Genomic DNA, 15,737 nt, shown 5'->3' with positions numbered 1-15,737 from the left:
CGGTGCCACTGGAAGGTGGTGACGCCCAACACGATGGTGGCCATGGCGTTCAGCCCTCTGGCCGTGCGACGATATGGCCCGGACATGACGCTGCGGGAGGCGCTCGACGGCCGCGATGACCCCTATCGGACGCTCCTCCGAGAGGCCACGACGACGCTCCTCAATGCCTACTACGACGTGCCAGGGTCGCCCTTCCTGTACCCGAGAACCGCCAGTGTCATCGACCACCTCATCGATGCGGCTGACGTCGGCGTCCATGTGCGGGCGGCGCTTGCGCGCGAGGATGGCGTGGGAGGGGGCGCAGGCGTCGAGGCTGTAAAGGCGGACGCACAGGTTGGCGGTGGCGGTGGCGAGGGCGAGGGGGCGGCGGCCGGGTGTAGAGGGTGGAGCTGGCGGTGGACGAGGGATGTGGATCTTTATCGGGAGATTAGGAAGGGAAAACGAGAGATGGGGCCGGGACTCGGGATGAGATTGACTTCCTTCGACGGTGGGGGATTTCCTTTCGATCGACTCGCGGCTTCGATCAATGTAGCGAAACGAAATGACTACGGACTGTTTCATTAGGAGTCTCTCAGCCTCTATTGGAGCCTAGCCAGCTGCCGTAGTATGCATATGTGGAGAGTGGTGGTCCAGGCATGGTCGACACGCGCTCACTCTCACTCAGGCCTTTGGAGGTGTGGTTCCTATGGCTGATGAAATTGTTGTGGCCGGAGTGTTGTTGCCTAATCTTGGGCACCTTTTAGCCACCAAGATTTGTGAGTTCCTTGCGATTAACTCTGAGAATTCTGGAAAAGACGATTGGATGCATATTGCAGGAAAAAGCTTTTGTGGGAGAAGCACAAAAAGAATGACTCTTAACCCTAGATCAGATATGATCAGAGACGGGGAACGAAGGATCGACAACATGGAAGGATGGTGTGTTAGGAAGGAGTGTCGGGTTTAGGAAGTTGATCCCAGGCTGATTAAGTTAGCTGGCCTGGTCAGCATTTCGTTCTATTGTGCCACCTGTATCAGTAAACATACTGTAGAAAACTATTGATTAAATACTTCAATTGATCTAAATTTGTTGATTACCAAAGTTTTCTTTGTAAAAAATATGTTTCTTAGTTTTTTTTACCAAAGAAATCTGAGTTTCTTTGGTAGATGAAAATGTTTCTTAGTTGGCTTACCAAACAAATCTGAGTACTTTTGCTTACCAAAGATTGCCGTGATATTGCTCCTTAGTTACAGATATTATTTTTTTGAGATCAAAACGTTTCTTAGTTGGCTTACCAAAACCAGTCCAGTAATAATGGGTTAAATGCATGAAGACTTAAAACGTAAGGAATGTTACACCATTTGGTTGTTGTTGATGGGAGCGACAGGCTCAGAGTTCGTCACAGGGCTTTTGATGGCTGCACATCCGACTCCTCATTAGATTCTCCTTCACTGAATCTGAGTAAAGTTATATAGAAATCATTTTAGATGTGGTCAAAAACACATTTCACCACACATGTAGCAAGTCACTCATCTACATAGAAATCATTTTAGATGTGGTCGAAACTCAAATCTCGTATAAAGGTTTGCAAACCTGTCATTCAAGAAACCAAGAAACCATTCGAATTGGTATCCTAGAAATATACATGTTCATCAGGAATGGATTGTAAGAGCAATTTGTCTTGCTGAATACTCATTTTTATTTCAAATTAAAGAAGCTTGCATGAGTAAACTGTAAATAAGGTAGAACATTCAAATTGTCTTGTCATCACAGTACATGACACACGACATCAAAGTACTTGTACGGTTCTAGTTCTACCTCTACTTTAACTTCATATGCTGCTAGAATACGTCAGTTATTTAAGTATCGATTTATCCTTCAAGAAATAGAGTAGTGACCATACTGTAGCTTGGGAGAAATCAAATTAGTTATGAATGTGATATTACCAGCATTTAAGTGTGCATCAAGCTTGCAAAAACTCAAGTCCAATTTCATCCAAATATCTCATCTTGGGTTAAGTAATTAGTTACTACTTTGTCATGTGCGATGAAAGAAAATGAATTGCATAACCAAAAGGAAGATTTATACAGAAGGCCCGTGCGTTGCTACGGGCTTTAAAAATAATAAGATACTATTCATGAAGCTAAAATAATATAGAACAATGTCACTTCAACTAATACACATATTTTTTTTACAATCAGCATCATAGCATTCCCTAACAGAAACCAACCAGTTCTCTCTACATCGTATCAAATATATTATTGAAAAATAAAAAATATTATTAAAACCAACCAGTAGTCGAATGGTTGTGATACTGATGATACCCATCCATGTAGGGACGGAGTCAACCCAGCAGGACGCCTTCATAAAATGTCACATGTATAATGTATAGCCTCATGCCGCACGCCTTGGCCCTGTCTCCGCCACTGCATCCATGTGTGAGTGCGCAGAGACTGTTATCTGTATTTCTTTAAATTTTATCCAGACATAGAACAATTTTAATTATCTCACCCTTTTCTTAATTTAAATACAAACACATCACATAAATTTGGAATTCGTGTCGCTATTCTCATTCTCTAGCCGGTCAATTTTCCGTGGGGAGAACTAATGCATGCTTCCTAATATATCAACATTCCAACTTTCTAGACTGGAGACTGCCCAAAGAAATTATTATTTTCTACCACCAACTTCTTCATATGGTAGAAAATGCCATCTTTTACAGCATTATGACATAAACTTTAAAACACATACAATGGTATTATTTTCATTTTGCATAATGCATTTGTACGTCAAGTCATACAAGTTTGATTGCACACTCGTGGACCATCCAATGAATTCTCTAAATTCAGTTTAAACCCAAGCATGACATGATTTCTTATTGTGCATCTTTCACCATGTAGTGACCCCTATAAAAGAATCAAACAAATACCATGCTTATTTTGACATAAGCTCACCTACTATTTGACCCACCTAAACTGGCAACCTTCAAATACTCCGGACGACGTTCCATCATGGAAATCCATGTGTTGCCATAGAACAACACAATATCACTCAAGTAGTATTTATCATGCTTACCGTCCTTAACTGGTTCTATATATTATTTCTGAATATGCACCTATTTCACACCACCACCAGACGAACATTGCTCTTCGTTCTTCATTATTTATCTCAGCACACCCTTTGACATGATACGTTACTTCTTACAATACTTTTCATTGTTTTTCCATGGATTGGCAACACTCATGTTTAGGTGTATCTTTCTCCAAACAATCCGAATTTTGGACTAATGGGATATTCAAATAAATGATTACTGTGATTTGCCCAATTCATTTACTATGCTCTCTTGTGCTCCTCGTTGGCTTTACCTGAACTCATTGCCATCGTTTCTGATCAAATCACCTAGCAAAAGCAAATTAAGTTGTTAAGATAGAAATAAAAAAAGAGAAAGTCTTTACTAAAATAGAAATCGAATACAATTTGACTAGTACATGCTTGCTCACTTAGCATAATTTGAACCACAAAGGGACATGTGAAAATAATTCAAATGCATGATGGATGCTAACTTATTTGAATTACTTAATTTGTGGGCTGATATCAATGGACTAATTACTAATTAAACTTGCAGAACATATCACACTAAAAAGTATGTATAATATTTGATTTTACCAAAGAGGTATGGGAATATCTATAATCAATGTGTTTGCTAGCTAGACAATGTCACCGCTTCAACCTAAACTAATGAAAAGGCACCAGCCTGGTCCTGGCTAGATTATTTAACAGGTACTATCAACTGAGGTATGATACTAAGGCATTGCCACTGAAAAATGAAAATAAATTATTATCATGAGTACTCAAGGCTCAGCACAGATTGAGATGGAGATCGGAGGAGGCACACAGGTGGTGGATGATGGAGTGGCCCAGTGGAAGAACGGCCACGTCATCGCCAGAGCAGGAACACGCGGAGGCTCGCATCCCGTTGGGCGGTTCTGGAGAAGGATCCGCCCTCGAGCATCTTCTCGCGGCGGCGGCGAACGGATCCACAATGAGGTCCGCAATGAAGGCGGCGGCGGCTCCTCTCGTACCTCCGCGGCGGCGAACGGCTCCGCGATGAGGTCTGGCAGCAGCTCCTCTTGGATGTCAGCGGCGGCGATCTCGTACCTCGGCGGCGGGCGAGTGGCTCCATGATCGACCTAGCAAATAGATAGATCGAGGGCAGTCGCGTTGTATACCTAGAATACTTTAATATTCACATAAGAAGTGTCCTTGTAGGCCGGTAGCTGAGTCAATCTTGACCCTTTAATAAACTCAGTTATATTCTTCATTTACACCCAGCTTAGTTAGAAGTACTGGCAAACAATTCAGTATGCTATCGTCTGATAATATACTGAAATTGTAGATACGTAGGCACCTAACGATTGAACTACTTTATTTATTTTTCCACACTACAGAGACAGGTGCTTGTAGAAATTCCAAAGTATACGCCAAAAAAATTCTTTATGAAAACATTGGACAGCTATGCTGCAAGGTAGCAAGTAATCTCACGACAATTTCAGAAGCAAAACAAGGGAAAAGGATGTGCAAACCTCTTAAGGATTTGAGAAAGCTCATAGCTCCTCAATCAAGTCAACCATTAATTTCACATAGCGCATAGGAATCAGCCGCCTCAGCAATCTCCTCCCCGTTGGATCTGGTACCAGCAAGGTCCTCGAGGCTGAAATAAACCATCGTCCATATGGGCAAGTACAATGACTGAAAAATATCTGGTCATTAATATGGGCAGCAAGAAAAACATGCACAGAACTGGAAGGCTAACTCTAAAACCAAACTTAAAATGGGAGCTAATTATTTATGTGCTCTAAATCCATATAAAAACTAATGATCATTCTCTGTCTGAAAAGAAGTAACTTCCATGAATGGGGGAGGGGGTCTGTACCTGAATGAAATCATTGCACACAACAGAGCAAAGCTGATGTTGTTATAAAAAAGTACTTCTTGCTACAAGGACAAAACCAAGAAAGACCATGTGCAAAATAAACTTTCTCGTCAATCTAGCCAGGGGCCTGTTCATATGAACAAGAGAAGGATCAACAAAGGAAATAACATATCAAGAAAAGAAAACAAAAAATATTAGAATGTAAATATGTTTGCTCATCTATTACACCTTCTGCCTTTTTGATAAACATAATTATATTTTAATTTGCTTCATTGTTTTCTTATTTTGTTACCAAACTGCCATATATGGTACACGACGAAGCATTTACCTGAAGGCATTAATATCTTTTTCAGCTTTTTAGTCTTACTGAATACTCCTGAAGGAGTCAAGGACTTGTTTGCTACTGTATATTAATAGGAGTAGGTAAAAGGCCAGTGTGGGTGAAAATATTATAAGGACACATACATTAAATTCAATGACAAAATCAAGCTTTCAAATGATGCTTATGTGGTATTGCAACTAACTCCGACATCCAAATGTACTTAAAATAAAACAATTTAACATCTGCTGTGAGCGAGCACAAGTATTGATCAATTTTACAATTGTTGATTTAGATCCCAAGAGGCTATATTTGTTTATTCAACTGCTATAAATAAACTAAATAAGATGAGAGTGAGACTACATACATAAAGCTGAATGTGCAAGATCGACATCATCCCCTAAGTGCTTCTCTTCTCAACTGCTTCCTTCTGGATGTTTTGAATGTTCAATGGAAAACAAAATTCAAAAATACATGGTCAGATAAGTGCAACCAGTTTATAGAAGAATGTTATTGAAAGAACTGCATCCCACCAAAAACAAACCTTAATTTGAGACATATAGTTTGATGCCTTACCTACAGTTGTAACCTTCTGAGCAAGTATGCCAATCTGCATGTTCGAACAGAATTTTCTATTGGAGAGAAAGCAGAGGTTTATACATCAGAATCTTCTATGAGAAGCAAGCAGAGGTTATACATTATATAGAGGAGACTAATAGAAGTACCAACTCGATATTTCTTGCTGGTCCATACTTCCATTGTCGGCATGAAAATGAAGCACTGCCACCGTTGCCGGCTCCTCCAAATGCCCATCGGTGTAGGCATGCTGGAGAAAATACAGTACTGCACGAGTCAAACCGAAGAAGCAAAGAGCGTAGGAAAATAGACAATTGAATATTGAAAGAAAGGGAGAAGATAACCACCATATGCATAGTTCATTACATGAGTCAAATTACAATGGTTATATTCCAAGGCCATCTCACAGTCCCTATTTTACAAAGCATGGCTTTGATGAACATACCAATCAGCTACTCTTAACGTTCCACATCACCTAAGCTAGCAATGATTGCAGAAAACTTACAATATTATTTAGAGGTGCTAGTTCAAACTATGACGAATTATTTGCATGGCTTATCATCAGCAGTTATGTTTTTACTGCCTTTAGTATTTTAATTAGGCTTCATTCAGAACTGCTGCTGCACATTAAGTATGAGAAGGTAACAACAGGCAAAATATCACTCTAGGCACTGGTCAAGTTTCAGCTGAGAATTCACACATTATATAAGAAGTATATTTGATGATAGATTTGAATCTGAAACGAGATCAGCATATGTATACCTTGTAAGAACATCGTCCGCCAAAGGGGCAAGAGTATCCCTTCTAAAGTCAAAGTACCTACAATCAGTCGATGTGAAATAACATGTATGGCTGAGACAAATGTTTCATGAATCAACCTCTACTCTGAAGAACATACAAATGAAAAGTACCTACTATTAACCTAACGATCATATAGTGAGATGCATGCAACCATTAGATTTATTGTTACTGGCCTAAGAATTTCTGTATTTCCGTCTCAAAAAGTAAAAATTCAGTCCTGAATCCGTCCGCCACCCACGCATCTATTACAAACCTCATCCCCTGCTGCTCCTTGATGGTGCAACTCCTCCCCTGCTGCTCCTCGATGCTGCAACTCCTCCCCTGCGGCTCCTCGATGGTGCACCTCCACCCACGACGGCGCAACCAGCAGCCCTTGCTCCACGACACCGGACCGACCAGTAGTGATGGATATGGGTTTTGGTGACCTCCGACCTGAACTGCTGCGGCTCAAAAAATCAACAAAACAAGATTAGCACGTTGGAAAGAAAATCAAAGAAGAAATCACACGCATCAGTACATACAACCAGCGTAGTACAAGCAACAAGCGCAGCTAGCAAGGCCGGCAACCGTACGCGCAGCTTGCAAGCAGTCAGCGCAGCACCCGCGCATGGGGCGCACAGCATGCGCACCTGCCGAGGAGAAGCAGGGCCGGCGCAGCACGCGCAGCACCTGCGGACGCGGCGAACAGCACGCGCACCGGCCGGAGAAAAGCAGGGCCAGCGCCGCCATCCACATGCCGCGACGCCCCAGCACGGCGCCACGAAGGACGATTGTGCCACGAAGGACGGTTTCCTTCTCCGCCCCGGCACGGCGCCACCGCTGCCCTTGCTTCTCCACCCACGCCGCGACGCCCCAGCCACTCCACCCACTCAGCGACGCGCCCGCCTCGCTCCGCTCCTCATTGCCTGCAGCACAACTCGGCGGCTAGGGTTAGCCGCAGGGGCGCGCGTAGGGACTTAACGAGAGATGACGGCGGCGCCGTTTAATCGAGGGGATGGAGAGCCGACGGCGGCGCCGCTTACTCGAGGGATCGAGAGCTGAGGGCGGCGGCGTGGCTTACTCGAGGGACCGAGAGCTGAGGGCGGCGGCGACGGGAGGGGATGGAGAGGAACGGTGTTTCCTGCGGGGTGCGGGATGGTTTTTTTTGCGTGCGTGCGTGGGATAGGTTTTTTTATCGCTGGTTAATCGTCGTAGATTTTTTCTTCGTCGCGATCGATGGTTACGACCTGAAGAGCGAGGGGCTGCTGGAGGACTCGGTACCTGGTTTTTTCGGTTTGTGGCGGGTCAGCGTGAGCTGGGAGGAGGTGGGAGGTATCAAAAAAACCGGGTGAGGTGGGACGAAAATAAACCTGGAACGGAGACTACCAACTAAGACATTAGGAGTATAGATAGATATGTGTGTGTGTGTGAACATTTTGTGATGCTATTGCAAATTTATACAGCCAAGCAAATGTAGTAAGAAATCTCTCAACATATACAAATATCGGAACATCGGCCACGCCCCCTTCTTGAACAACGCACAATACAAGCACGAAGGGCAGGTAGCCATGGAAGCTCACACGGATAAGCCACACATGTAGAAGAATGCGCCTTGTATTTGCATTTCGCCACCTCCATGGTCTCAAAGTCAATGGAGAATAGCCATGTCTCCTCCGCCGGAGAAAACACAATAGAGCTCATGCTGGTTGAGACGATCTTGGTAGACCCACGAAAGTGCTCATCCTTGTGCCCTGCCAGTTCACGAGTAGCCTCCATTAATTGGAGGCTCTTCCGAAGCACCCAATCGGTGCTATGGTATGTCCTTTGCGCAAAGATGCTAAGGTTGTCGCCCTGCAAGCAAACAACATGCACCAAGTTGGTGTTGTTGATATCCATGACTCGCAAAGCTGACCCTCGGATGTGGCCCGGAAGTGGGACGATCTCAAACTCGTTTGGCCACCGGAAATTATAGGCTAGCAAGGAGGAATGGTCATCTTCCATGGACCAGAAAAGAGAAAATGATGGACGACCAATGAAATGCAGAGATTCCATGCCATGAAGGTGGATTTGAGGCTTGTGCGTCACTTGCTGCCAGACGAACCAGCCACGCTTCCCCATCCGGCGCTCTTCGAAGACAAAGGCCTTGGCTGTGCCAATGTTACCAGATATCCCTGTGAATTCATGGTAGAGCACGCAGATCACTCTGAAACTTGACATTGCATCGATGGTGCGTCCCTCGCAAGTGGTAGCTCCTCTCCGACCATGCATATTCTCGAGGAATACACCAATTACCAATACATGGATGGTATTTCATTTGCTCCACGCGTGGGATCACTTGGCAACGCCGTGTGATCGGCTCGCAGACTAGGAGGTCAGGGAAGCAGCGGTGTCTCCACCCAGTCTTCTTCTTGGCGAGGAGGAGGAGGGTGTGGTGGCTATCCACGATCACCCATGACCTGCTACCACCTCCGGGGAGGAAGTCCAGGGAGAAGTGGTGGCTATTGACCGCAAGCGCTGGCGTGGAAGGAACAAAGCTGAGCCGGGCACCATCAATAGGGGATGTGTGGTTATGGTAATGGCCTGCAACAAGAGATGAGGAATTGGGGGTGGAAATGTGACGCAGGAAGCTTTCTTGAACGACGATGCGGCGCCATCGCTTGCAGGTGGCCGCTGCGCAGACGAGCCAATGGGGCGAGGTGAGGTACAAGAGGATGAGCTCGAGGAGCTTGTCGGGGATGTCATGCAGCGTCGGCGGCCGGGCCGGTGACGCTTTGCGCACCAGCGCCATGCCGTTTACTACCCTAGTATCTTTCTCTTTGGCCATGGGAGTTGGTCGATCAAGAGATTGGCTTCCTCGGTATGATCTTGAATGCGAGAGATGGGGATAGAAATGGTGTTGTAGATGGTGATAATGGTGCTGTACTTGTATAGTGTTATCCTTGATTATTTATTAGCTTCGTCACATGCTGGCTTTGCCGTGGTGCGCCCGCCAAGCAGTTGCTGCAGTTGGATTAGCATATTGTGCTCGTCAACGGGTTTCGGTACATATACGCGTAACGCTGCCCAGTTCGAAGATGCTTTCATACAAACAACACGCCATGCGTCATATAATTAATACTCCCTCTGTCCGAAAATACTTATCATCAAAATAGATAAAAGGAGATGTATCTAGATGTACTTTAGTTCTAGATACATCTTTTTTATCCATTTTAATGACAAGTATTTTTGAACGGAGTGAATATAAGACAGCATGTACAGATGCTAACTACTCCTTCCAGTTGGGTTTATAAGTCGATTTTTAGGTCTTCAATTTGAGTAGCAGAACATGTATAATATATTAATATGTAAAAAATATATGTTTAGAAACTTTAGTCGACTATGAAAAGAAATATTTTTTTAGCATATAAAACATATTCCCTTCGTTCCTTTATATAAGACATATTTGTTTTCTGATAAAATTTCAGAATGTAAGGTGCATTTTTTATAATTCCCTTGTTATCCTAAAAAAAGGAAAATATCTTTCTCCCGATTGTGTGTATCTCTCCTTGTAGCCAAAGAAGGAAAGTATCTCTATGACGATTACATATATCTCTTATTTTCCTAGTCTAACTGATTTACTTGTCACTAATCAACAAATTTGCTAAGGGTAATTTGATCGTCACATGTCTATAATTACATGTCTTGGTCACCCTGCAGAAAATAATACACCTTACATAAAAAAAGGATGGAGTAAGAGACCTAAAACCCATGCCTGACGTTATAAATAAGTGGCACTATTGGAAAATGCTTATATGTCACAAAAGCCTGAAAACACTTGCAAACAGGACGCCAACGGTTGTACACTTTTTTATAGAAAATACTTCCAATCTATTCATTTTAAATCATGCTAGTATAAAAAACACTAGAAATAATAAAAATTACATCCAGATCCTAGACCATCTAGGGACGACTACAAGCACTCAAGCGAGCCGAACACGCGCCACCGTCATCGCCCCTCCCTCGCCGGAGCCGGACAAAACTAGTTGTATTAGACAGTCGGGAAGTCGCCGTGCTAAGGTCTCATAGGACCAGCATACCAGAACAACAACCGTCGCAGTTGAAGAGTAGCGTAGATCGAAAGAATCAAACCTGAAGAGACACGAACATAGTGGAACTACGACAAGATCCGAGCAAATCCACCAAGAACAGATCCACTGGAGACAAACCTCCACATGCCCACCGACGATGCTAGATGCACCACCGGGATGGGGACTAGGTGGGGAGAACCTTATTCCATCTTCAAAGAGCTGTCGCCGTCTTGCCCTCCTGAGTAGGACAAAAACACTAATAAAACTCAAAGGAACATCTAAAGACGAAGCCCTTTCGCCATGATGGAAGTCATCGCCCTAGATCAACCTCACCATGAAAGTCACTGCCCAAGATCAACCTCACGATGGACGATGGGGACGAGGACGGCGGCGACTAAAAACGGCCATGGCGGCGACGGCGATCTAGTTTTTATTTTTTTTTTAAATTTGAAGTTTAGTTTGAATGTGTCGCTGTGAGACTTTGTCGATGTTTAAGTTTTAATGTAATATATATCGTCTTAAATTATTTACAATGTCTTTTTTGTCAAAATTTAAAAGCCCAAATGCAGACAAAATTTTGAGATGCGGTGGCCGGTTGGGCGCACCAACGGCGGGATAGTCTGGACGCTCTTGTCCGTTTTGCTGACGCAAATGAACACAATCCGGATAAATCGTATGTCTGTTTGCGCGGTCACCCGTTGGAGTTGGCCTCAAGAGCTCTCACTTTTGGGCCAACTCTATCGGTTTGCTGTCAGAACCGCTAAAGATGGATTTTAACCGATTTTTATACCCCCAATGCTTAACTACAGTTTTTCCCCAACTCAAAAAAATGCAGTTTTCTTCTAAAAAGAGTGCAGTTTTTCCCAAACAAGTGGTTACACATACATGTGTCAACATTTTGTGATGCTGTTACAAATATAGAGCATGTACAGACTAAAGCCACAAGCCATAAAATCCCCCCTCCCCACCCCAAACGCCTGCACACGCGCCCGGGTGCGTCTGCGGATAGTGATCGGTCAGCACACAAAATAAAATCATTTCCACAACCGGATACCACCTTTTTAAATCATCAAATACATGCGATTATATGCAACGTAAAACTATGCTAATTTTTGTCGGCGACCGTCCTTCACTAGTAGAAAACAGGGCTTTGGTCCAGGCCGGGCCAGCCCATTAGTCCCGGTTTAGTCACGAACTGGGACCCATGGGGGTAACGTGTTGGAAATATGCCCTAGAGGCAATAATAAAATAGTTATTATATTTCCTTGTTCATGATAATTGTCTATTGTTCATGCTATAATTGTATTAACCGGAAACCGTAATACATGTGTGAATACATAGACCACAACATGTCCCTAGTAAGCCTCTAGTTGACTAGCTCGTTGATCAATAGATGGTTGTGGTTTCCTGACCATGGACATTGGATGTTGTTGATAGTGGGATCAGATCATTAGGAGAATGATGTGATGGACAAGACCCAATCCTAAGCATAGCACAAGATCGTGTAGTTCGTTTGCTAGAGCTTTTCTAATGTCAAGTATCATTTCCTTAGACCATGAGATTGTGCAACTCCCGGATACCGTAGGAATGCTTTGGGTGTATCAAACGTCACAACGTAACTGGGTGGATATAAAGGTGCACTACAGGTATCTCCAAAAGTGTCTGTTGGGTTGGCACGAATCGAGACTGGGATTTGTCACTTCGTATGACGGAGAGGTATCTCTGGGCCCACTCAGTAATGCATCATCATAATGAGCTCAATGTGACTAAGGAGTTAGCCACGGGATCATGCGTTATGAAATGAGTAAAGAGACTTACCGGTAACGAGATTGAATGAGGTATGGGGATACCGACGATCGAATCTCGGGCAAGTAACATACCGATGGACAAAGGGAATTGCATACGGGATTGATTGAATCCCCGACATCGTGGTTCATCCGATAAGATCATCGTGGAACATGTGGGAGCCAACATGGGTATCCGGATCCCGCTGTTGGTTATTGGCCGGAGAGATGTCTCGGTCATGTCTACATGGTTCCCGAACCCGTAGGGTCTACACACTTAAGGTTTGGTGACGCTAGAGTTGTTATGGGAAATTGTATGTGGTTACCGAAGGTTGTTCGGAGTCCCGGATGAGATCCCGGACATCACTAGGAGTTCCGGAATGGTCCGGAGGTGAAGATTTATATATGGGAAGTCCAGTTTAAGTCGTCGGAATGGTTTCGGGGGTTATAGGTATTGTACCGGGACCGCCGAAAGGTGTCCGGGGGGGGGGGGGGGTCCACCGGGTAGGGCCACCTGCCCCGGAGGACTTAGTGGGCTGAATATGGGTGAGCACCAGCTCCCTAGTGGGCTGGTGCACCCCCAAGGGCCCAAGGCGCCTAGGGTTGGAAGCCCTAGGGGGAGGGGGCGCCTCCCACCTGCTTGGGGGGCAAGTTTCCCCTCCTGGCCGCCGCCCCCCTCTAGATGCATCTAGGGGGCCGACCCCCTCTCCCCTTCACCCTATAAATTATGGGGGGGGGGTGGGAGGGCAGCCGCACCCCTTCCCCTGGCAAAGCCCTCCACCCTCCAATGCCTCCTCCTCCTCCGTAGTGCTTGGCGAAGCCCTGCAGGAGAACCGCAAGCTCCACCACCACGCCGTCGTGCTACCGGAGCTCTCCATCAACTTCTCCTCTCCCCTTGCTGGATCAAGCAGGAGGAGACATCCCCGGGCTGTACGTGTGTTCAACGCGGAGGCGCCATCCGTTCGGCGCTTGGATCGGATCTTCCGCGATTTGAATCGCCGCGAGTACGACTCCATCAACCGCGTTCTTGTAATGCTTCCGCTTAGCGATCTTCAAGGGTACGAAGATGCACTCCCTCTCTCTCGTTGCTAGAATCTCCTAGATTGATCTTGGTGACACGTAGGATTTTTTTTTAATTATTACTACGTTCCCTAACAGTGGCATCATGAGCTAGGTCTATGCGTAAATTCTATGCACGAGTAGAACACAAGTAGTTGTGGGCGATGATTTGTTCAATTTGCTTACCGTTACTAGTATTATCTTGATTCGGCGGCATTGTGGAATGAAGCGACCCGGACCGACCTTACACGTACGCTTACGTGAGACAGGTTCCACCGATTGACATGCACTTGTTGCATAAGGTGGCTAGCGGGTTGTCGGTGTCAAAACCGGCCGATCTCGGGTAGGGGGTCCCGAACTGTGCGTCTGAGGATCGAAGGGAATAGGAGGTAGGGGACATGATGTTTACCCAGGTTCATGCCCTCTTAATGGAGGTAATACCCTACTCCCTGCTTGATTGACTTTGATGAGTATAGGGGTTACAAGAGTTGATCTACCTCGAGATCGTAATGGCTAAACCCTAGATGTCTAGCCTATATGATTTGTCTTAGCCTCTACAGACTAAATGCTCCGGTTTCTATAGACACCGGAGCGGCCTAGGATTGTACAGAGTCGGTTTACAGAGAAAGAAAACTACACATCCGAACGCCAAGCTTGCCATCCACGCAAAGGAGAGTCTCATCCGGACACAGGGGAAGGCCCTCTGTCTTGTATCTTCACGGTCCATCAGTCCAACCCATGTAACATAGGCCGGATCCCCGAGGACCCCATAATCCAGGACTCCCTCAGTAGCCACTAAACCAGGCTTCAATGACGATGTGTCTGGTGCGCAGATTGTCTTCGGCATTGCAAGGCCGGTTCCTCCTCCGAATACACCAAGGCAGTTTTCCGAACAAGAGAACTGAATCCGGCTCTGTATAATAGTTACAACACCTAACCACAGGGGCAAAATACTTAAATAAGTCATGTCCACTGACAACTTTTTTGGAGAGACATTACGTCTGGCCTTATTTATTATTTTTAACCGTCTCGTGGCTTACCGCTTCGTGTTTCGAGGCGCGGCCTCTATTGACACGTCTTGTCAAAGCATAGATCGTGTCCCCTTATTGCGGGATTCTCATCAATACGGGTTTGGGTAATCCAACCGTGTCATTCGCACGACCCCTTGGAATAGGCGAGTTTTAAGGCTTGAGGGGGGGGGGGGGCGCTTGATATTCACGGCCTATATAAACGGATAAAAATCCACCTTGTCACCCCACGCCCTCTTCTTTCCTCTGCCTTCCCATCCTCGAGCTCCAGCACCCAAGCTCCAATCTTTCCCACCTCCACCAAGCCTTCCAGCAATGTCCGGATCCAGCTCTCAAGGCAAGTGGATGGCCTCCTCCGTGACGGAGGAGAACGTCAAAGAGCTCCGGGAGGCGAGGTACTTGACCGCGGAAATCGTACATAGGCTCCCCGCAAAAGGGCAAGTCATCCCCAAACCAGAGCCCGACGAGAGGGTCGTGTTCATCCCTCACTTCCTCCGCGGGTTAGGGTTCCCCCTTCATCCCTTTGTTCGCGGTCTCATGTTCTATTACGGGCTAGATTTCCACGATCTAGCTCCGAACTCCTTCCTTCACAGCTCGGCGTTTATCATCGTGTGTGAGGCATTCCTCCGCATCCCCCCACACTTCGGCCTGTGGCTCAAGGCCTTCAACATGAAGCCGAAGGTGGTCGATGGGCAGCACACGAATTGCGGCGGTGCCATGGTGAGCAAGCTCCCCTAGGTTACCTGGCCCAAAGGGGCCTTTGTGGATACCGTCAAGATATGGCAACAGGAGTGGTTCTACATCACCAACCACGCGGCACCAAGTGGGCGGCCGCTCCTGCATTCAGACCCGGACGCCCGCTGCGGCTCGCGTCGTGGACCAACAAAGGTCTGGACTGGGGATCGTCTGACGAGGTGTTGATGATGCAAAAGTGCATCAAGAGCATCATAGAAAAGAACACCAGCCTCATTGACGTGATCCAGGTGATGCTCGTCCGCCGAACCCTTCCCTGCCAGCGATAGCCTCTCCATTTGTGGGAGTTTAATCCGGAAGGGCCGCCGACCCTGCTGCATTTCTTCGGCACGACGCACAAAGAGATCTAGAAATTGCTCTTCAAGACTCAGAAGTCGTGGCCGAAGACGTCCGAGGACATCGGCCTCGACTGCAATCACCCGGCCTCCCCGGTAAGTGTTTAAATTTCCAAACATAGCTTA

At 45.9% G+C, this 15,737-nt stretch overlaps 1 protein-coding gene across 1 annotated transcript; it reads right to left on the bottom strand.

Annotated features, from left to right (window-relative positions):
- Positions 1-3,367: 3,367 nt before the first annotated feature.
- Positions 3,368-9,431, bottom strand: LOC123120518 (uncharacterized). Its single transcript, XM_044540529.1, is given in 9 exon segments — positions 3,368-3,376; positions 4,060-4,167; positions 5,774-5,839; positions 5,955-6,072; positions 6,568-6,624; positions 6,860-7,046; positions 7,236-7,511; positions 8,166-8,765; positions 8,767-9,431. Coding segments are annotated over 9 exon segments (2,028 nt in total). The 5' UTR covers positions 9,374-9,431.
- Between the last annotated feature and the right edge of the window lie 6,306 nt (positions 9,432-15,737).

The sequence above is a fragment of the Triticum aestivum genome, chromosome 5D (assembly GCF_018294505.1).
Source record: "Triticum aestivum cultivar Chinese Spring chromosome 5D, IWGSC CS RefSeq v2.1, whole genome shotgun sequence".
Classification (NCBI taxonomy): Eukaryota; Viridiplantae; Streptophyta; class Magnoliopsida; order Poales; family Poaceae; genus Triticum; species Triticum aestivum.
This window is presented reverse-complemented; position numbering and strand designations above follow the sequence as displayed.